Here is a 24838-nt window from a genome sequence, read left to right as displayed (position 1 = left end):
AACTTTAGTTTACTTATATAAATGAAACTTCATTCTACTTTCAGAATTCAGTCCTGAAAAATGGAATGAAACTGTGGCTGTTAATAAATAGTTTTTTTGTACAGTTAAACATTAAATTTTTATAAACTTTATTTGAAATAAATGCATCTTGTTATAAAAATTCCCTATTGTACTTTATATTTATTTTTATTAAGAATCAATAAAATTTTCAAAATTACAACTTTAACGGTCGGTTTTCACAACTTTCCTCTTAAATTCTACTGTCAATACTTTTCTTCTTTCTTTTCTGTTATCTGCCATTTTAGAGTGAATAATTGGCCCTGAACATTCTTTTATGGGATGAAAGATGATTAAATTTACTTAACAGTCTTTCTATATGATTTTTAATTTATTATGATTTTCTTTTACTTTTGGTGCAAATGTTCAATGTTTGAAGAGTAATTTAGTAATACTATTTAGTAATACGAGTAGTATGTTGTACTAATATTGTAATCTTGGAAAGTAATGGTCGTGCAAAGTTATTTATTGGCTTCAATCGTACGAAATTTTATCGATTTTTTTTTTATAGATATTACAATCTTCCACACCGTTGTGGGCAATAGGTAATAGTGATGAATGATCACTAAAATAAAATTTAAAAAAAAGTGAAAAATAAAAAAAGGGTACTTAAAAATAAATAAAATCTCTCTTAAAATATATACAAACAGAAGGATAAAGAAAATGAACGTAATCAAACTATGTATATGAAAAAATAATTTATCGAATTAAAAAAAATTATATAAATCATTTTTCTTTTAGTTTCAACGTCTCAAGTTTTGGAGGCACGAAATAAGAAACAATCACAATATTTGACTTATTGTGGAACATGGTCAGTCAATGTTTAAAAAGTTATATCTTTCAAATACATTAGAGTAGCGAATTTTATTCGCTTAAAAACTATTGTCAGATGCATTGTTTTTTGTAAAAATTGAAAAAAAAAATCAAACTTTATAAGTAACAAATGAAGATTTTTGTAATCATTGGATTCATAGATCCAATTTATAATGGTAGACACAAAAAAATCTTTTGCTTTACTAGTTCTTATATTCATAAGAAATTATAAGTGTTAAGAAAATATAATATTTTACTAGTTAAAAATATATCTCATTATCCATTATAAATTGTTAGTTTTTCACGTGATCATTTATTCGTTTCAGATTAGCCCCTCTCTAAATATTGTGCAAAAGGCCGACATGGCAGGGAGTGAGGACGAAGACGATGACACTCACTTCTGCATCAAATGCCACGCCACTATGCGAGGCCTGGACACCTACGTGGCACACAGGAGAGCCAAGTGCAGGCCTGACCGCGAGAAGAAGGCCCACGACTTCTTCTCCTCTTTGAACTTGCAGAGCAGCAGCAAGTCCTTGTGGCCTGCCAGTGCTGCCAACGACGCTGTGGAGGACCAGGTGATCTAGCAACCTATATTCATAGATATAGTGGTATAATTAAATATTCATCACATTTTTGACCCAATAATTATCTTATTCTGAAGGTTGAAGAAAGAAGGGAGATTCCACCACCGGGTCACACCGGAGGAAAATGGAAACCGGAACAAACTGAAATATCAGAACATCAGGTAACACAACCATATTTGGTTATAATTGTATTATGAATAATAAAAAAACTTAAAATCTGTTAGTGGGTTGTTAAAAAACAACCTATGAAAGGTCAGGGATTATCCTAGTAAGGAAGTACTGTTACTAGACCAACGGTTGTGCAAGAAGGTGATTTGGTCAGAATCACAACTCGACAAACAGATTTTTGCCCAATTAATGAGGCTGAGTGGACCTCAAGAGGGCCCTTGAACCCATAGGGTTGACTAACGGCTAGTGTGACTCCTTGGAGTTAGTAGCATCGCGCCTTACCACGGTGCCATCTCGTTCCCTATTATGAATACAAATGGATTTATTTATTTTTCTTCAACTTATTTATTTTAATTTATCTTATTTTTAATTTTTATCTTATCTGTTTTAACTTATTTATTAGTTTTAACGTTTTTTATTTGGTGTCAACATTATTATCTATTATTGTTATACTTTAATTCGCTTCTACATATTCATTTGTTTACAACGTTTTCTTATTATTTCTTTATGTGTGCTTACAGAAAGTATCAATTTTGAATGAGCCCATAAATTTATAATAAAACTTGTGTATTTAACACAATATTTGTGACAGAACACTGGAAAAAAGAAATATGAGATGTTCTTCAATAGAGTGTAATGATTTTTCTATAGTCTTAATATAATATAAAAAATTAAACAAAAAGAAAAAAATACAAAGGAAAAATAAATAAACAAAAATACAAATTTAATGTAATTTATTTATTTTTAAAAAAGGGGGTTGTAAATATCGTACCAATGTATTTCGTTGATATTATTATTTTTATTTTGTTTGTTTATAGTATGCTGTGGTGATTTTATGGCAGCCCACTGTTCATTTGGGCAGCATTGCTTACTGTAAGCGTTTATCTCTAGAATCATTTGTCCTTAAATAATTGATTAAATATTTTGTTTTCTCTATATTATTGGTGACCAAAGAGTTGAACATGTATTGCCGTAAACATAGAAAAAATTGAACACTGAAAAAATTCTTTTCATACAGTGACTCAAGCACTGAAGAAAACCTGCAGCGTGGGTTGAAACGTTGTTTTTCTATTAATTGTGGTTAACTATTTTGAAAACGTTTCTCACCACCATTCGCAACATCTTATCCTTCGTTTACAGGATGTTACGACCTCTTTCCTAACTTGGATGAACCGTGTGGCCGTGTGTAACTACGAGCTCTCAATGCACAATGCCTATAATTAGTCTTTCTGAACATTTGATACAAGGTTCGGACAAACATCCATAAGTACTCGTTCCAATTGCTTTATTATCAGATCATATTCCCAGAAAATACAACAAGTAACACATTTGTTGCATATAGCAGTTAACGAATTACTCTATATATAGGTACATTAAAATACTGTATTTTGTCTATGCTATGAAATATATTGATTTGTCTAATTCTCTTGATTTAAACTGTAAACCACCTGTTTCGAATATTGAAACTTCAATAGAGTCAAATTGGACATTTCATACATTCGTACACTCAATGGTTTACGAAAAAATATACTATTTTGGAGAGAACCATTGGTGCTAATCAATCTTTTATGGGCTGAAATGCAAGGTAAAATTATATTGATTTCAAATTCTTTCTATATGATAGTTCCCGTAGAACGAGTATTTCACAAACGAAGAGACAATTGCGGCGATTTTTTATTTTTATTTTACTCTTTTGGAAAATAATCAATGTTATATACTGGAGTCAATATCAATGTTATATCAAGAGTTATATACTGGAAAGTGAATGTTGTATAAAGCTTAATTTAGTTTCAAATTGTTGAAATTTTATCAAGTTTTGTATGTTTCCAATCTGTTTGGACCTATATTATAATGGAAGTAGGTAATAGGTCTTCTATTGTATTATTTTCTCACCGTTGTAAGCTTCTTTCCCACAGGTTAGTACCCAAATCCCACCTCCAGACCACACTCGCGGCAAGTGGGGCCCGGCAGAGCGCCCATGGGGTCAGCTGCAGAAGGGCTACTGGTGCGGACCCTGTAATAGGAGGCTAAGCTCGAGGGTGGTCTACGAGAGGCACATAAGGTCGGAGCTCCACTTCAAGAGGACTAACCAATGGCCGGGGCAGGACCTCGGCCGCAGGAGCAGGGTGAGGACCAGGGCCATCCTGGCAACCTCCCTCAAGGCCATCAACAGGAGGTACAGAAAGGTAAGTTAGGAGTCGAGTTATCTCTTAGCAAGGGTCATAAGTTATCATTGGTTTCATCATGTCTTATATTTCTGTTATGAAGGAAAAGCAGCCAAAAGAGCTGATAAGAAAGAAGGGAGGTACCATGGTATGCGAGGTATGCAAGTGCAAGGTTTGGCCTCACTTGATAGGAAAGCACTTGGTCTCTCATTACCACTACAGGCACCGCAAGGCTGGTTCAGAGGCCCTGGTCTTCCAGAACATGGACAGTGTGGTAAGGCAAGCCCCATTTCAGTGCGGCCTCTGCAAGTTCTATACCAACACCTTTGCGGATTTTATTGAACATTGGACTTCTGACATGCATCGTCAGGCAGATCTCAAGGTTGGCAATATCAAATTTAGCACTTAAATTAGAATAATGTTTACTTACATAAAAAATTGAATAAATAAAAAAATATGGGTTTGTTGGTCGTGCGGTCAAAAGGAACAAAAAAAAGTTAGGGAATATTTATTTTTAAACAGTTAAAACATATTTGTTTGCTAGTTTTATTTTTAAATATTTAACAACTATATACTAAATTTGCCAATTTCCTATTTATTTAGCCAAAAAATAGTTGTTATTCCTTTTGACCTCAACTCCGACCATCTCTTCCATAGTTTGAAAATACGGTCAATTATTTTTATGTATATAAGATTTATTTTCAGTACAAAAAAAAAAAAATTTCATTCATAAAAGCTGCTTTCATTAATAACTTTTATTTATGAAGTCATTCGATTATTGCACTATCGATCTTTTCCTTTGTGGTTCATTAAATTGTCTTTCTCTAGAAAGATCCTAACTAAAAATTAATTTAAACTGTTTAACCATTTTTGACCTAATTTTCCGTTTTAGCACAAACTAATTAAAATAAATATATATTTTATTTTTATTTTTATTCAAGTTCACACCATACATATTATGAATTCATTAGCTTATTATTATTAATTCACTATCTGTAAATTTGCATCATTATTATTCACTTAATAAGTTCGTTTAATAGTTTTTATTATTGACAACATTTTTACTTTATTTTCATTTCATTTCATTTGTTAATTGAATTATTAGTTTCATCGGTAGAAATTAATTCATATTGTACTGATCTAGCTTATAAATGGTAGTAGCCTCCAGAACACCTTAACTGTCAATATTGTAACTAATTAATTTCATTTATGTTTATGATTTTTATATGTTATTTTGGCATCGACCGATAGATGTTGCCATCTCATTGGACCATATTTTCTAAATTAATAAATGAAACTCAAAAAGCCTTCCTTAATAACTGATTTATTGCCAGTACCTGTCAGGTTAAATCAGAAAGAAGCATTTTACGCTGATAAATCGTCTATTGCATTTCATCACAAGTGCATTTTTAATGGGAACATTTCAAATAGTCATTAGATGGCTTTTCTTTCCATTATAATTGTTAATTGTTCTGAAAATGATAAAAAGTTTTTTATTATAAAAGTTTCATTCTTTGATAAATTTATTTCTATTATTTTTAGCAGTAGATGAGTATAAATAGATTTTTTTTTTTCAAATAATAAATTCACTGCTTAATTTTTCTTAACATTCTTTATTTAAATTTTCTCTGAATTTCAGTTCAACAGGTTAATTCGCAAAAAATGATCCTATATTTAAAATGAAATCCCTTTCTTTAAAATAATTTATGCTAGCAGGAATAGTAATGTACACTAGCATAATTTTATTATAGTTAATATATCACCTAACATACATAATGTTCATTATTTCAGTTGGAGGGCAGATATTGGTGCTGCATTTGTAAGTGTAGTAGTGATAGCTCCGTGGCCATGGGCTTCCACATAGAGAGCGAAGGGCACAAGGAGATGGTGTCTGTCATTAATAGGTCCGTCCCGATTGTGATCCAGAAGAGGATCTTACTCCAGTGCGAAGTGTGCTCCAGGAGTTTCAGGTTCGGCTTTCCTTTATTCTTGGATTTTATTATATTCCTAATAAACAAAATCCTTTCTTAATCACTGATACTTCCCTTCATATCGTACATAGTATTTGGTTAGAAGTGATATTTAAAGATACTTTAAACCTTTCAAATAACGATATATTTTTTCTGACGATTTGTTTACAAAGAATGTTAACTAAAAAAAAGCTGTTATTTGTGTACAAACAACTATATATCTCAAATCTTAAAATTGATCTTTAATGAGGAGAAGATGGTTGGGGGTGCGGTCAATGAAAAACACAAATAAGTATGATTAACTTATTTTAATGTGCCAACGTTTTCACATTAACTATAGTTAATCATACTTATTTGTGTTTTTCATTGACCGCTCCCCCAACCATCTTCTCCTCATTTATCATCCACGGTCAACTATCTCTCATAATTTGATCTTTAATATTTGTTATAAGTAAATTGCTCAAGTAAGTAACAAAAAAAAATTGTCAATACAAAATAAGGATTGTTTATTTATTTATTTTTGTTTACAATAGTTATCAACATTTCTAACTGAATCAATTCTGAAATAAATTTGATAGGTATAATATGGAATTGAAGGCCCATGCCAGGAGGTGGGGCCATGAACAAACTAAGAGTTCTGGATCCGACTCCTACCAGGAAGTCACCGATTGCGAAGACTGTGACTTCCGAGGTCATTCACTCCTCTCTTATCAACGACATCTGCGGATGAAGCACGGCAAGGAAATACACTTCTGTAGAAGGTGTAATGCCCGCTTCGACAGCTTAGAAGAGGCGCGAAGACACAGGAAGGAGGCGGAACATCGTGATGCTGGTCCCAAGATTGACAGGCAATGTCCTCACTGCTTCCTCATCGTCCGGGGACTGTTGGCTCTCAAGGAGCATCTCCAAAACGAGCATCCCGAACGGCGACATCGCTGCCTCCGATGTGGTGCAGACTTCATCCTCAAGCAGGAGTTGACTCAACACGTCAAAAACGGACGCTGCAGCCCTACTATCAGTGATAGAGCTCACAAGTGCATCAAATGTCACTTCTCGACTGATTCAGAGGCCGAGCTTCTTCTTCACAACATCCTCCATCGCGAGCCCGACGAGCAGCAACGCTATTTGTGTTTTTACTGCGATAAGTACTTCAAGAAAGACACTCTCCGTAATCATGTGAAAGTGCATACAACTGAAAGAAACTATATCTGCCAAATCTGTGAATTGAGGTAACTATTATAATATCCTTAATTTCTCCTTCATGAATATTAAATAGAGTAGCAATAGGTTATACATTACAATCTAATCATTCATTCGATCCACAGCTTCAGTAGAAGCGACGCTTTGGCCAAACACACCTCCAGGGTCCACGAGATGTCTCGCTGCGTGGCCTGCAGGCTTTGTGCCGCTCAGTTTGCCACAAGTAAGCACCTCAACCGGCACATGTCAATCCACCACGAGAGGACCAAGAACTTCGCTTGTTCTGAGTGCTCCTCCAGGTTTTACAACAAGTGAGTGATCGAATAAGTTCTTCCCAAATTTGTCGATGCCTTTGCATGATGAGCCTTAGTAAAAGTTAAATACAAAGAAAAATGGTAATTCTATTACTTAGCGGATTAATCATGTCAATTAGTGGATTTATTTCTTAAACCACTTCTTAGTTATGGAATTGACTATAAATTGTTTAATATTGAATTAAATTAAAAACGGTAAATGTATTTCTCTCATTTCTTACACTTAAGCATGCGCAGGAACTCTTAAGTTCGGTCCTTAAAATTGTATGACAGAGAACAATCTTATGATAATGAAAGATGGATGGATAAACTACGGAAATAAACAAGCAAGATGGCGTCGTCGGGAGAACTGTGGCTAATTGTGCTTGCAACAGGGCGTCACTCAGGGAGCTGCTAGGTGACACCTTGCTAATCCACTTAATCGATGTGTATCGTCTATCGAGATAATTGATAGCTAGCTAGGAATCGATATGTCTATCTTGGCGGCAATTAGGTCCCTCACAGACGGGCTGTCTTTTTGCAGGCTCTGTCACCTAAGTGATACCTAGATGATGCTCAATAATTCCGAACCGGTTCTGCTTACAGTTACCTCTGCGTGAATTTGTATATTCGTACAGATTCACGCATATGCATTTATAAAAATATAGAATACACGTTTGCACATTTGTTCCAGGAAAAATTCTGAAATGGTAAAATACTAGACAGTACAATGCCAATGTGGCGTGTGTAAAAATGTCCGATAAAATTGCATTTCGATTATCATTATTGATTTAAAGAAGGAGTCAATTTCTAATTTTAATATAAGTCAATTAATCATTTTAAAATTTCAATTAGCCCCGTCACATATTCATTTAGGCCTTTTTAGCATTGTGATGAGAATAGAATACAACATTAAAATGCAACAAATCCTTCTTGCAGATTTGCTGATAGCAAAATTTGAAGATTCCCTTCTCTGAAAAGAGATGAAATGAAATGAAAAGATTCCCTTACCTCTTGATAACCTCTCTCTCCCCTCTCTCCTCCCTCCCCCCCCTCCCCTCCCCCGTATGCCAGAAATAACAAGACAGGAGGTTAAAAAAAAAGTAATACTAGAATAAACTATTTGTACTTAGATGCTCAAGGTTTTAAAAAAAATAGGATTGCAGTTTGTAACTCAGGGAGTAAGGCTCCGGACATTTAGTATCCAAGCTTTCGTGGGAATCTAGGTTGTGGTAAATAATAAAACAATTCGGGTAATGTTCACAAATAATGAAATCCAGGGGATTAGAAATTCTTTAAAGAGGGGACCTGATCCTTTTTGAAGTGGAGAAATAAACTTGGCAGTTGTGTGTTAATGCTGAACTCATCACGTTATTGTACAACCGTTGTCCAAAAATCAGGACATCCTTACCAAGTATTGTACCCAAGACAACTTTCGAATTTTAGTGGTATAGTTTCATTATTTATAGCTGAAAATATAAATCAAATTTTTCGAATCTAGTTTAGAAAAGATTAAACACTAGGTTATAACTACAATTATTAGGAGCAATGTGTAAATTATTTACTTCCACGACAGTTGGTTGTTACATGACACGTTTGTTAATATTGATAAATGATTATGGAATCATTAGATTGAAGGGAGAACAAAAAAATATACGGGAATATTATTAAAAATAAAATGCAAAAGAGTATTTCCTAAAAAAAACTTCTTTACCACCTGGCTAATTAAAATTCTACAAAGAGCGGATATCATGATAAATGTTCAGTTATAGCCGAGATAGAGGATCAAACGGAAATAACAGAACCAGTTATTTACGATAAATGAAAAGAAGAGAAAAAGGAATGGAAGCGATAGAGAGGAGGAATTAAAACAGTGACAAACGGGAGGCTTTATATTAGAAAGAAGGGGCAATTTTTTCATTTCTTTCAAAAAACTGGTCCCGACAAGGCGGCGCTAAAAATAAAAAATGTTTTTGAAAAATGACAAGAGGACAGGAGCGAAGGCTACCGGAATTAAATGATCAGTCATCATTAGCTGGACCGGACAAGTAAGGATGAGTTCCTTCCTCCCCGAGCTGCTCCACTCAACGAATCCATAATTGCTCCTGTGTCATCTTCATGGAGACTGATCATGTCCTACATGCTATCATCCCTCGTTCCAGGGGTTTGCAGCACCTACAGCAGTGGCCAGATGGCGTAGTATCTAAGAGGTGACTCTAGTGTCAATGCATTCGGAGCTAAAAGAGTCATTTTTCTATGTCCCCAATGAGCAAATGGAGATCATGGAGAACCATGATTATGTTTAAAAAATAAAAATAAAATAATTTTTCTAATTCCATTTTATTTTAGGGCTCTCAAATCTAAAAAATAAAAAAGCGCAAGGCATCTAAAGAACCAGCATAGATTGGTTCAAATACTAAATTTGATTCGGGTTTTTTTGTTGTTTTTTTTTGTGGCATAAAGTTTACGCTTTTGTATTCCCTTTATCGTTACACAAAACAATTTATTTCATTGACATTTTAAAATAATTTCAATTGAAGGATATCTTGCAAAAATTGTATAACTTCCAATGTGAGTTGTTCATGCATATTAAAGTAGTATTTAAAATATGCAGATTAGTTTTCCATTTTTTAAACATTATCATGCTTCTCTTATCTTTAGTAATTGGAAACATAGAAATAATACTTCCTTTTAAGCTCTGTATTCATTAGCTTATTTGAAATTATCCGTTATCAATGCCTATTAACGGAATAGGTAATTCCATTTCTCTAAATAACATAACTATAAATGGATCCGATAACAACATATAATGATCAACATATCAAAAACACTAGATTAAAACTTAATAAATTAATCCTTGTTTTTTTAAAATTTAATTATATTATTGATATAATTTTATTTTTATTAATAAATTATTTTTCCTTGAACCCTTACAAAACTGATATAGTACGCCATATTTTTTAATATCTTTTGCTAAGAGTTATGTTGAATTCTCATATTATAATTAATAGCTCTTTCGGTCAAGTTTCCATATCTCAAATTATACTGACCTGTTTAGTTTATATTTCCTATCTGCAAAATCTTTTTTTCAAATATACAATGCAGTGACAATTTCTATCTATTGTCCCTATAACTTAATTTTTCGAAATTTAAGTGACAAAAACTTCTGAGACATATAAATAAATATTGAACATTACTTCTCACATTCAACTAAGACAACTTATGATTTTATACCCATCTTTTAAAAATTACACAACAACAATTAGGTTCATGAGAATCAACCAATGAGTCTGATAATATAAAATTTAATAAAAAATAAGACTTTTTCAATAAAAATCGAATTATACAGTAGTTTTTAAAATATACATATATGAATCCATGAAATGTTTTTATTGTTGAGTCGGCCCCTTAAAAATAATCCGCGCTTAGAGTTTAATCAAAGATTTAAACATCTTTCTCTAAACGCACTGCTGAAATTATTTGCCATGATCAGTTTTCCCTACGAAAAATCTTTAAATTGATATCATCAATAGTGTATAATTTATGAATATTTTGTATATATAATGATTAAGATTTTGCGACAACAAATGTTCTTAAACATTTAAATAATATATTTAAAAACAAAAAAAATAATGTTTTTCTATAATTACTTAATCTGGTACCGAAAATCAACCTTTTATTTTAACCTTTAAAAAACAAAAAATAAAATTAAATTTAGTTTCAATTTTTTAATAATAATTATAGAATATCTGAATATATTTGTTGCTGATATATAAACCACTTAAAATTTTTAATGATTTTAATTTTCTCAGTGATATATTTGTATAATAGGCCTCAGTTTCCGGAAATACTACCTTAAGAAAACAAATATGTACGATATATATATATATATATATATATATATATATATACATCTTTATTATATCAATTAATTTCAATTACTGTGATGCAATCTATTTTTTTTCTATATTTTTCTAAATGTGGATTATTGCTATCATATCAATTAATATATTCTATAATAATAAATATAATGAAAATATGAATGTTTCCATGATTGAAGGTCAATCATCATTCGTAGGCAATCACCATCTTTGTGGATTACCTTATATTCCATAAAAAAAAAAATTCTATAGAATAAATACATTATGTTCAGTTGATAGTGAGAAATAGAGATAAGATAGCTTCTTTATTTTTTTTTAATGTTGTCTTTTTCAGTAATTTGACTGGACTAGAATAATAAAATTGCGTAAATTGATTCATTAGAGAATATTTTTTTTACTTTTGTTTTTTCTAGATATTTTCTAATCAATATTCTAATAAATATTTTTTTTACCTACCGATTATTATTATTGATATAATTTGATCATAAAATGGTGTGAAATATTCTTTTGTACAATTCTTTCTGGTTTGGACTGTAGAAGACTTGACAATGTGCGGAGAGACGGGAATGCCCAGGAGAATGCGAGGGGCAGTGGACACTACAATATCGCTAATGAGCTGCCCTCTTTAATTGAACACGTACTCGATAGAGATTGCATTTTAATTTATAGCTTCAGAGATTTGTGGCCAGTTGATCCCCAGCCAATTTAGATCTTCTACGGAATCAGTCCGTCCTGGTAGCCTCCGGTACCGGTAGGGAGGTACAGAAGATAAAGGTAGGGGAGGTCCTGGAAATGGGAGGTGGCTCTGGGAACAATGGAGTATTCATTGCCCCGATAATATAATGTGCAAGTATATAACATCTTATCTCGGAGATTCCACGTGAGCATTTACTTGTTCAATTCACTTTTAAACAGCTAAAAAAATTCTTTTGGATAAATTTCATTATTTAAAATAATATTTAGAGAGTTAGATCAGTTTTGACCTTTTGGGCGCCAGAAATTATCCGAAAAAAATATGTGTGATTCCCCCTCATAAAAATGATATTAAACATTATTTGCATCTGTTCCTTGAGTGTTACGATTTAACTAATGCACTACTACTGCTTAATATAACTACCTTTATTTTAAGCAAAATTAGATGCTTGTTTGTATAATAGTTCATGGGATATGAAACTTTTTTTCAAAATGATTCATTTTCGTCTATTAGTGCTAAAAATAACGCTTGTTGATTTCACCCTGTAGTCAATTCTAATCCCCGTATGAGTAGCATTTTCTATTATATTTATTAAAATATAGTCATAGAATAGTGATAAAAAAAATTATAAAATGCTGGAAAACAGAGGCATTATGATGCTCAGAGTTCTTATAAGCGCTCAAATTGAAAGAAAATAACTTTTAAAAATATATTCATAGTGTTTTCCATACTGCAGATAATTTCTGAGATATTTGACATGAAATAAAAATATTAAATTCTATACAGATTTCTTTAATAATGTTGCTCTTACGCCTGTCGAACAGATCCGCTATCTTAGACTGTGTCTGGACAAACGATTAACCTGGAATCCTCACACAAGACTGAAAAGAAGGGAAACTGCACGTCGATTTCGACTATACAACACTTACTGGGCAAACGTTCTAAACTTCTAATCTACATGACTGTAATGAGGCCAATCTTAACATACGAAGTTGAACTTCGGGGCTCATTATAACCAAGATCCAATTTACTGTTATGTCTTATAATGTACAGTTGTAAATTTCAATAAATGTATTAAATAAATAAATAATTTCTTCTTTAAAATTAAGACAGTACCAAGTTTTTATTATCTTAAATTAAAATTAACTAATATTAAACAGAGTAATAAATACTGTTGTATCTTATTAAAAATAACGACTACGTATACGTATGATGATTCCAGTCCAGATATATCTAGTTCATTCCACTTCAAGACATGTGATCTAAGTGATACTTGAGGAAATGAAAGCTCAACTTAACGCCGTTGCAGATCTGGACTGCTCTTTCCTTCTTCGCCTACTGAAGTTATCAAACATTGATGGATTGACAAGGATTTCGATATCGCTTACGAATTGAGTAGCCACGACCAGCTCGTGAAGGCGCCGACGGACAAGGTGTTCGGATGGAAATTGTTTTCGAAACTGTGGTCATAACTTACCCAGCGGTCGGTCCAGACATTCCTCGACGGACAAACGGCCACGTTGAAAACTCACACGCTTTTGAGTTATAACCGCCGCCCTTATTAGGTTTTTAAAATATGTAATCCTCCGCGGGCAGTATATCTGCCCGCTCCGCCCGTTTATCAAGAGATTACCCACGTCACATATATTAATACATTTCAACTGTATCCTCAAGGCTCCCACTAACTGATGCCGGTCAATCTTTTACCTGCACAAGCGCAATGACGATAATTAATCCTCACGACATGGGAAATCTCGTCTTTCAGGGACGTCTTTTTGTCATACGTTGAAGGGAAGAAAGATTCCAATCAGTGTTCAGTAGAGTTTTTATTAAATACTTTTAATTCAGCTTATGTGCTGAGCTCAAGCCTAACTCGTGACAATTTCCACAGAGATTTCATACAACCCCTTTTTCGTTAAAGATTGAGCTCTTGAATTTTATGTCAGTTAAACCCTAAAACAGCGTGTAAGAAAAGTGGTCCTGAGATTCCTAACCATATACCCAACAATGAGATTTGTTCAGAAATTATTCGTCTCAAGTTTATATTTGATATGAAATTCGCAGTTACTGAAGTAGAATACTAGTAGTTATAATGAGGCACTCAATCTGAACTTAATAGAGCAAAGTAAACTCTCTAACTCGTTCAACTTCTGCTAATATTCTTATAAATAATGTTAAATAAAAATGGAGATTTGATGAAAATATAAAACAATTTAATGTTTTAAGACATCACTTCACTATGACCCAATAAGGATGATTGGTTTGAGACCTTCCATTTTCCCAACATAAATATAAAATTTATATTATAATTCATAATTATATATTGATTAATATATAATAATTCAGCTGACCACCAAATCATAAATCACAAATGATAGGTTTATACCAGATTTTACTACTTTAGTATTTTAACACAATTAATTATTTATAATCAGCCTTCTCCACGCCTGCCTGCCTTGGGCTACTGCTCTCCAGTTTGCTGCATGTTCATTGTTGATTCTAGTCTGTCTATCTGTTTTTTGGCCTCCCACGTTGTCTCTTGCAAACTATAATAGCATTGATTATATACAAAATAATTATTAAATAAACACAATCTGCTATCCCCCTTGATCAAATTTTGCAGTTTGAAGTTTGAAATTCTAATTTTTTTTTTCTATATAGCAAATGAAGTTTTCCTATAAACGACGAGGTTCCGTCTTTTAAGACGAGCAAATAATCGAGCAAAACTTAATTTTAATTAAGTCTATGACTAAAGCATTCTTTCTAGAATGATTTTCATGATAAAGAACCATTAAAAACCTCTTATAAATTAAGGAACAATAAAACACCATGTTACGATTTATTAACTGTGGACAGGAAAAAACATTGTCTGCCTCGTTCTTCCTCAGAAGCGCGAGACGATTTTGCGTGAAATCTAATTATTTTCTTCTCTGCATTAGGTGTGTTGCTATCATATGTCAGCATAAATCTCAATTCCAAGCAAAATGATGCTTATCCTTTTTCCTTCCTCCTTTACTAGTGATCATATTTAATAATATTACAATTAAGAATACGTTAAATGAAACATCCAACTTTGTCATGGACCAATGGTACGTTTAACTTAATCTCGGAATTGGTATTTGACCTTGCACACAATGACATACTTATTACACTGATAAGAACACAATGGAAGAAAATCAATCACAAACCTAAAATTGAATTTTACTCAAGTTGGCCACATTTAAAAATGATAACAATCCTGATTTCAATTAATTTAAAAATACTATTAATATTTATAACAATTTGAATGATACTGCACACTCTTTGTAAAAATCTGCCTTGCAGAGAATATAAACAATACATGATGTATTCGTCCATCTAGTTGGCACACCTAAATAGGTATATTTATTCCTAAAAATATAACTCTCATCTAGGCCGAAATTGTAAAAATTCTTGAACTAAAGTGCTATTTTCATCTCGGACATTGTCCAATAATAAGTTTTGTATTTCATAAATCTATTATCTATTCTGGTATCCAACAACAAGTGAAATTGTTTCCTCATTGTTGGAAGCCTAACCACCCCTACTATATTATGGAGCTTCCTCAGATCTAACCGCTCGTAGCCAGAAGCCGTATGAGTATCCCGCATAGCTAGATAATCGGGGACATAGAGGAGTACGCCCGGAGTCACGCCTATATTGTATGTTAAAGACGGAGGGATATAGGAGGAGCGATGAAGACACAATGGCGAGATGGGGAGATAGAGCTGACGAATGGGCAGATCCTATCGGGGCACAAGTCATTACCACGTTTACCAGGCGACTGCTCTTGCTCTTTTTGGTCCTCCTGTTCGGGCCTATAATTAAATCAGGTCCTCCTCGCTGTCCTTGCTCGGCTATGGCAGTGCTCTTACCTTCTTGCTCTGTCTCCTTTCCGTATAATAGATAATTGTCTGCGGAGTAATGTATTCTTTGGACTTATTGTTATCGAATCAGAGCTATTTAATGACGAGTTAATGAGCTGATTTATGAATTACATTACGCCAATCAGGCATGTAATATATTCATAATAACAGTTGAATAAGGCTAAGGAGTTCGAAACGATCAAATCCATCCTGTTTCAAGATAAAAGGAATAAATATGAACCTTTATTATTCAAATATTGTCAAGAGCTGTGCAATACGGTTACATGGAGTTTAATAGATGCATTTTTTTTCATTTATGCTTCCTATCTATCAAAAACTATGAGTAACATTGCTTTCAAAAGTCTAACGTATTCAACGTATATATTCATTTATAATTCAATTCCTTGGAATCCCCAGCAATCAAGCAGAGCTGAGGGAGTGGCTTGTTTTCGCCTAGTAACAGGGCATCTGCTCCAAAAACACCTCCATCGAATCACAGAAATGTCCTCTATGCAACATGGGGGACATGGATGGAGACCATCTTTTAACGTGTATTATTCTGAATATCTGAAGATGTTCAGCAGGATGCGGACCAACTAAGTGGAAAAGTAAAATTGTATTGGACTGCGAGAGGGAAAATGGTGTTATAGCACACTTTCTGTGGCGTAGGAAAAAAAAAACTTGTCAATCAATTCCCTCTTCCCGCATATCTATGTACTGGAAAGTCGAATAAAAAAAATATATAATTAATACTTATTCGTCCACATAGCACCTTCAACGACCAAGAGGCTCCAGCAAGTTTCAGTGCGGTATACGGGTAGAAACGGATTGTGAGTCATACCTCACTCCAAAGAGCAAAGATGGGCAACGTACATATGACATTCGAACTACCGACTGTGACAGAATATATATCGAGAAGATATATCAAGTTTTTTAAAGCCTTCAGAACTGTACGAATCCAATATACACACACAAAGGTGGTATATACACATAAACAGAATCAGAATCAACTTACTATAATTAACTAAATTATTTGAATCAACCTGGTGAACCCCGTCACCATCTGACTGACACAAAATACAGACTTCCCCTTTCCAAAAAATCAAATTTCCTCAGCCCCCTTCTTCAAATGAATTGCCAATGCAGAAAAAGAGGCTACCCTCAACCCATTTTTCCCATCATGATATTAACTCCACACACCTATTAAGCTTAGAAAGTATAAAAAAATATTTGTCTTATATAATCAGCTCCTATTGATAAATAATTTAATGTTTTAGGGCCAGCTTGGAGAAGCACATCCAGCTCCACGAGGGAAAGAAATACTCCTGCGATCACGAAGGATGTATCTTCAAGGGTCGATCTGAAGCCGAGCTGAGGACACACAGGGCGACACATGGCTCTGAAAGGAACTACCACTGCAGGCATTGTCCGTACTCTGCCAAGACTAGGGCGCAGCTAACCAAGTGAGCATTTTATTCACTTACATGTGTATTTGTATTTATTTTTCCTCCCTTATCCAATCCAAAATCCTTTTTGTTCTTAGTCACAAATCAAATCATCTATTAGGACCTCAATGTTTCATATGTTACCAGTTATGGTGGCCAGAACCAAATAACAATTCTTACACGATATACATCCTAAGCACCTAAACCCACTTGTTTCTAGCCTGGCTTCTCCTTCATTACCTGATAATCCTTCTAAGCGTCTGAAAAGAAGATGGCCTCGAAATCTCCTCTAGAATAGAAGAGTTCTATCAATATGAAGATTCTCCACATGTCTATATCATGTCATTGTATAACAAACATCAAATTTACTTGATTATATTTTAATACAGTTTTGAATATTAATAAACTTTCAAAAACGTATTTATGCCGGGTTTGGGACCGTCTATTGCGGATGATTCATTTATTCTGTTATATCTGCAATGACTGAAGGGTATCCAATCTCTATAAACTGTGTACTTTAATTACTTTAGAACGTAAATACTAACCTTATATACCAAGAACTGAACCCAAGGTGCAATAGTATTATATTTTTTTTTTAGCTTTGAACCCTGGTGGGGCCTGCCCAGCCTTAAAATTTTTTTATCCATAATTGCGTTGATAACCTGACGATTGAGCATGACTAGGAGGAAATCACTTCCTTGCAGAACCGCTGTTCAAGAAGCAGTAATATTTTACTAATTAGCTGAACCCAATACCCTTCATGGGTTGTTGTGGGTTTTAGTGCCGGTTTTGTAGCATACAAAGTATAAACATCTCGCATAGCACCTAGGATACTCAACCTATTGACTTCAAATTTTTAAATTATCAAAAAAAAAACCAAAGTTTAGAATAAGGCACAAATCACTCTGAAGTAGGTTAAATTAGATTTCCAAAAATAAGTTTTAGTTGTTTTATTATTTTAGGATGAGTTTCATGAAATCTCTAATTCTATTACATTTTCATGTCGGTAATAAAGTTGTGAGATAATTTTATACATCATTATCAATGATCCGAGACTTGATCTCAGATAACATTTTTCAGTCCAAATTGAAAGAAATGCGTTTTTAAAAAAGTAATACAAAGCCAGATCTTTTCCCGTGATAGCCAATCATCATTTTTTCTTTTTGGTGGGTGATCCCATCTTCAAGCTAATTAGGGCCTATCCCTTCCATGAATATTACCAGGAATAGCGAATATAGCAAACAATATCATGAGAGAAGGAAGACTCCATAAATCGGTAGATCAGAGGGGGACAGTTACCCGCAGATGCCGTCCGCCAGGTGCCGCTAATTATTCCACATCTGGCCCTATCTACTTCGGTGTACGATCTACCTCCATGTTCTACTCATTTCGATATTATTGACAGCATCCATCTTCGCTTAGAGTTTATTATCCAGCTAAAAACTTTTTTAGGTACCACAAGAACAGAGCCTCTTTATATAACTTCCCTTCTGTAAATGGACCAGAAGACGCAATCCGGTCTCGATTTGTGAATGTGGTTCTTTGAATATTAAACCAGAGTTTAACATATCCAGACACGAATACAATCCAATTCAGAATCCTTTTAATGGATATTTCTATTTGAACAAAAAAAAAAAAAATGTAAGATATATGATACGATGGTTGTCAGGAAAAGGAAAATGTTTATGTATCTGAGAGATATCTTAAGAACTGTGTGTCCTGGAATCCCATTTATTTTTAAGTAATTTTCATATTATGTGTTCTAGTCTGCCACCATTTCGTGAGATTTATAATATTCAATTTATTATCCTAAACATAAAAAAATTCGAACCATGATTTTATCTATCACAGTTTTCAAATTATAAAACGTTATTCTTGGTTTCAAAATATTCAATAAGTTGGAAAAGGTTTCTACTACAAGTAGACTGCTCAAAAATGGTCAACCTAAGGTTTGAACAGCTGTAGCTCACTCAGAATTCTATCAATTGGGCTGAAATTTTGTCTACAGCTATAGTAATCTATTTAATTTCAAAATAAAACAAGGGAATCAATTAAGGAGGAATTTTGTGCTATCACCCAAATCATTATCCCTAATGTTCCTTAATAGTCCTTATTAAGACCAGGGGTTCCATATACAGCCAACACAATCAACTCAAAATTAAAATTCAACACGATTCAAATCATAGTGAAAATTATTGCAGAAGGTAGTAATAAATTTAGGAGGCTACTCTTCGCATTCTGAACACACATAGACCCTGTCAAGTCTGCTGTCATACCCACTACACAATTGCTGGACATAAGTTTGATAAAATCAACACATTACCATATACTCTTGACAAATAAAACAAAACCAGCTCTCGTTCTTATTCTTAACTTATAATTCGAAGCTGGAAACTGAGTTCTGAACCTGCAAAATATTCAATCCATACAACAAAAGCCATGATAGCCACTGGGTCATGATTATCCTTGTATCAAAAGGTAAACCAAAATCCTAGTCAGGCTGGTTCCGTTGTCGTTTGAAGATGTTCTCAATTCCCTTCTCATTATGTGGACTTTTTTGTATCTTTTTTTTTGCTAAAACCTCTTGTGCTACTAATTTCTAACAAAACAGCATTGTTATGATGAAAAATCTGCTAAACAAAAAACAAAACAGAAAACAAGGGTGTCCTAATATAGTCTACCTAGGAATCGATAGGGCATATTAGGGTAATCTCTTGTTAGTACGCCCACTTCCTTAAAATAAAACGAAATTCATACTAAACCCTAGCAATATCCTGAAAGTAGAGATCCTTAGCTGTCGAAAAAATCATCAACCGATTCCCAGGTATTACCAGATAGAACCCGTTCTAAAACTTTCTATTGTTCTGATGTCATGTCTGCATATACAAATAGATGTTGAATCTTTTCTTTTTCAATAATCCCATCTTTGTATTGTTTTTCAGTGCTACGCCATAATAGGACCTAGGCCATATTTTGGCCACCTGCCTTAGTTAAAAAGTTACAGGGGTGATATCAATTTAGCTTAATCTATTGATGACTGCTAGATTATTTTATATATGAGCTTTAAGAACTTTGTGAATAAAAACCTATGATTCAATGTAAAAACCTCTCTCAATATTCTAACAAACAATTTTAAGGGACACTTTGTTTTGGTTGAAGTTATCTTTCATTTATCCCTAAGTTCGCAACTGATTTCAATGTTTCTCTTTTTTAAACTTTTATTTAATTTTGCTTTTCACTACCCTTCATTCGATTCTTTAGTTTTCTCCTCTGTAGTTGTCAGGCCGATTTTTGATCCAATACCTTTATTATTAACTCACTTTCCTGTCTTTATTTACCGTATTTTCTCATCCATTTTACTCCTTACAACCTTAAATTACACACTATTAAGTTTCTGTAAATGTATTACAATAGTATAAAAACCTTAAAGTAAGTTATTGCACCAGGAAATAAGATCCATTTTATAGCAGTTTCCCCAATATTCAAAGTATTTAGAGTAAGGAGAACAACGACTAAATTTGTTGGAAACTAAAAATTCAGAGCAGCCCAAGTTATAAAAATTTATAGCTTTATTTAAAAACAAATATTAACTATATGAATGAACTATTAAAACAATAATTTATTCTTTTAACATAGAAAAGAAATTCATTTGACTTTTTATATTTTGGAATAGTAATTTAAAAAGTTTGTACATTTATGTTTAAACGAACACATCGACAGTATAAGAAAACTTCATTCTCAAAAATTCGTTTTGTAAATACAAAAAGTATAAATTTTTTATCTATAAAACACATCGACGGAGTTTTCAGAAAATTTATGTAAATAAATTCACTATATCGCGTACACTAGTTGCTCATTGTGTCCTTATGAATTTTCTTAAATATACATTTCAACATTTTTTTTTTAAAGAAAAGACAACCATCTAACTAACTTGACTCCAATCTACTTCTAACAAGTTAAAAGTACAGTATTTTACTGAAAAAATTTCGAAGATATCTTATTTGTTTTTTTTGTCTTCGAACAAAAAATATCTGCTAAAAGTAAGCAGGTTGTTCAGGCCACTTTTTGTTCCATTATCTCAATTTGATAAATTCCAAACTCACTTTAATTACCTTGATTTTTGCCATTCATGTCACCCTTACAACCTTAAACCATGCACCATTAAATTTCTGCTAATATATTTCAATAGTCTTCAAGTAAGTTATTGTTAGCAGAGATAATTTCTACCTACTGCTATGCAATCTCTTTGGATTATAGGTAATAATGTCTGTGCCTATTTTACCGAATATGCAGTTTATCAATTTATTTCTTCACCTATCTCCAGTTTATTTTACCTTTATTTCATCATCTCTACTTATTTATCATCTTCATCAATTCACCTACCTAACTTCTATCTTTTGTCAATCTACATTTTCCACCTCTGCAAGTATTTCACCTATTCTGAAAGTGAGTGCATTATATCTTTTTATTTCTTCTTTCTTCACCTCAGTTTTCTACCTATCTTCATCAACTCACCCACCTCACTGTTATCTCTGTCAATCTGTACATTTTCACCAAAGCAAATATCATCATATCTTTCTGTTTCTCTAACCCACATATAATAGCAATAGCAATCAACTTGTACTAATATTTAATTACTTTGTACAATATTGAAATAGAATCTACCCTTATTGTTAATTAGTGTTTTATTTTTTTATCAGAGCTCTGTAGGCTAATTTTATTTGTAAAAACCTACAAATAATCAGTATCTTTTAATTTTCATTTATTTTCTCATTACATTTATCGTTTATTGTGTCAATATATTTTTATCTTTCAAAGAAGTTTTTTTTTCTGTTTTATCAGTTACTTTATTATTTCTTGTAGTTTTCTATCTTTTATATTATTCTCTTCTCTGATCTTCTATATTATTTATTTTTATATTAAGTATTGTTTTAGGTTATTCTTTATTTTATCAATCATATTATAGTGAATGTTCACATTTTCCTTTTTGCTCTCTCTTTCTTTCACTTGTTACTTTATCTTTATTTTTTCATCTATTTGCCGGAATATTTAAATTTCCTATTTCTAGTTTTCTTTTTCTCCTTTATCAACACATTATTTAAAGCCCCAAATTTACGATCCATAGAACTTAGCTTAATCTGCCCATAGTGTAAGGGTGTACGTAGGACAATCAGGCTCTTGCCCCACCGGTTATTAATTTCAAATTTTTAATCTATTTATTTAATTAAACGAAAATCATCATTGCTGAATATGTGTATATTCTTTATTTAATGATGATTTGATTTTCTATCTGTTGTGATTGATTGTTTTGTTTTCAATAATTATTATTATATCAGTAGTTTTTAAAGTGCTTCAGAAATAGATTTGTAAAATATTGCTAAGCTGTTCCAAATAAAATAACAAATTAGATAATTTTTTCCATTTCGCATTTAAATTGAAAAAAGTCGTTTTGACTATAAAGTCATACAGATGTTACTTACTTTTGTTTTTAATTGAGATGAGTCAATTTTTGAGCATACATTTGATTAATTTATACATGTAAAGTTTTTTTATTTATAGAAAAATAAAATTTTCGTGTTAGGTAGCCTTTTTATTATTATGGAGATTTGTTAGCTTTTGAATTGCAATCCTAACTTAAAATATAAAATTAGTTTTGATTCATTTACTTTTTAGCAGTTAAGCGTGCACTGTTTCTTTAGATCTTGTGTTATGAATGTTTGTTAATTCATGTTTGACTGAAAGTTCTTGATTAACTCTTCCTAAATTAAACTAAAATTCATTCAAGAACACAAAATATTTTTTTAACCCCTCTTTAAATTCCGTAATAATGCCTCAAAGATATACGATTTAGCGACTATATATCCTTCTTTTGCATCTCTCAGGAACGACTCCGCTACTATCCTTATATCAGACTACAGCAACTCCGGAAATGTCCTTCCCATAACTAGAAGAGGCCGTCACCCCTGATGGACCCATAAGGCAGAAGTTTCTTAATCCAGTTGTCCTGAGACATTCCGAGAATTTGCTGGACATTCTTCTCGTGGTTTAGTGTCGCCCGCATTCCGGCCACCTTGGAAAACTTCTGTCCGTCCTCTTCTGTGTTTTATAACCGAGGAGTCATATTAGTTCAACTGAGATAGGAGTTGTTTTCCTAAAGGGAAATCCAATCTTCCTCTCGTGGATGAAGAGGGTTTGCGAATTGCTTCTGGTTTTCCTTACTTTTAGACTTCGAGAATTACTTTTTATTTACTGTACTTATTCATACATAACGCATACGATTAGAAAAATGGGTTACCAATGACAATCAACATTTTACAAACAAACATTACTCGATTTATTATGAGCAAGTTTAGAGACAATCCGCTGGACAAATCCTCTTCATCTGGTAAATTACTTTTCATATTCATTTCAGTTAAGGTTATTTGTTCATCACATGCCTCACGTCTTTCATACTATAATTTCCAAAAAGAAAATTCATCGCTGCAATTAGTATTCATTAAAGAAACTTAATTATAATTAATGAAAAATGTGGTATAAATATTATGCAAACAAGCTATAAACATATTTAACAGCTCTTAGTTCTTATCCAATGAACAAATTAATATTTACAAAAAACATACTTGTAATAACTTAAAAGTGCAGTATTTAGTGTAGCCTTATGAAGTCGGGCACCCTTGGTTGGGTGAAAATCTGGCGGTCGAACCTAATTCTGACTACATTACCACCTTGTAAAACCGTTGGTCTAGTAACAGTACTTCCTTACAAAGTATTGCACCCCCCCCTCCCTTCGAGTTTTGTAGCTAATAAAATACTTCTTTTGTTGTCTTCAAAGAAAAAATATCTGCTAAAAGTAGCCTGGCAGTTACAAGAAGGGCGGATCCCGTTCCATTCAGTACTTCTACTACTTTGCTATTCTGACCATGGAATTCTAGTGCAGATTTTCTCATTGATACAAATCCATAAATAATTTCGTTATATAAAAGAGAGGCAGAGAAGTATTTTCGATTAACAATTAGCTATTATATGGAAGTAATTGAAGCAGAATCGGCAGAAAATTTCCCCACAAAGCTCCCTATGACAAACGAAACGAACCAATGACATGAAAGAGTTCACTATAAATTGCGAAATTAAAATTTTCCCGAAATTAAACTCATCCCCTAATTACAACTTCGATATGGGTAATTGGATTTGTTCGAAGTCAACTAAACCAACAAAGTATAGATAAAATATAATTACCACCGAGGCTTTATTAAACGCCAAACGCAGGTAAATAATTCTTATAATAACTCCCCCCCCCCCACCCTTCCCCAATGCCCTCGAATGTGAAATGTAAACGTGAATAGGTAATTATTTTGGTTTTATTTCGTCCCGAGGGGGAGGGGGGCAATGCCCAGCGATCGGAAAAACGGAAATACACTGCTATATATTGCCTCGTATTCTTTCCTCATTTGTAATAATTACACTGGAATTCATTTGCCTGAAAATATTGGCCTGGACCAACCAGCGAGCTGCAACAGAATAACATTGATACTTCGAGTGTATGCTTCGATCAGTGAGGCTATATTTCCAATTTGAAATATCGCAATATTTTTAGTATTACTCCCTGGAACCGCCTTAAAAGCTTGAGAATAAAGAATCACACATACATACTACAATAAGAAATAAGATAATCTGTACTATA

At 32.9% G+C, this 24838-nt stretch overlaps 1 protein-coding gene across 1 annotated transcript in view; it reads left to right on the top strand.

Moving 5' to 3' along the window:
- Window positions 1-24838, top strand: part of LOC106684888 (zinc finger protein 91) — a 119748-nt gene that overhangs the window by 76472 nt on the left and 18438 nt on the right. The window contains exons 2-9 of the mRNA XM_014427201.2: window positions 1197-1448; window positions 1535-1618; window positions 3542-3811; window positions 3894-4172; window positions 5582-5760; window positions 6339-6989; window positions 7086-7271; window positions 16990-17175. Coding sequence (XP_014282687.1) covers window positions 1233-1448; window positions 1535-1618; window positions 3542-3811; window positions 3894-4172; window positions 5582-5760; window positions 6339-6989; window positions 7086-7271; window positions 16990-17175 — 2051 coding nt within the window. The 5' untranslated portion in view covers window positions 1197-1232. The remainder of the gene's footprint in view (window positions 1-1196; window positions 1449-1534; window positions 1619-3541; window positions 3812-3893; window positions 4173-5581; window positions 5761-6338; window positions 6990-7085; window positions 7272-16989; window positions 17176-24838) is intronic.

Source organism: Halyomorpha halys, unplaced genomic scaffold, assembly GCF_000696795.3.
Source record: "Halyomorpha halys isolate HHAL.00 unplaced genomic scaffold, Hhal_1.1 Scaffold626.1, whole genome shotgun sequence".
Lineage (NCBI taxonomy): Eukaryota > Metazoa > Arthropoda > Insecta > Hemiptera > Pentatomidae > Halyomorpha > Halyomorpha halys.
Note: the sequence above shows the minus strand (reverse complement) of the source record. Positions and strands in the feature narration are given on the sequence as shown.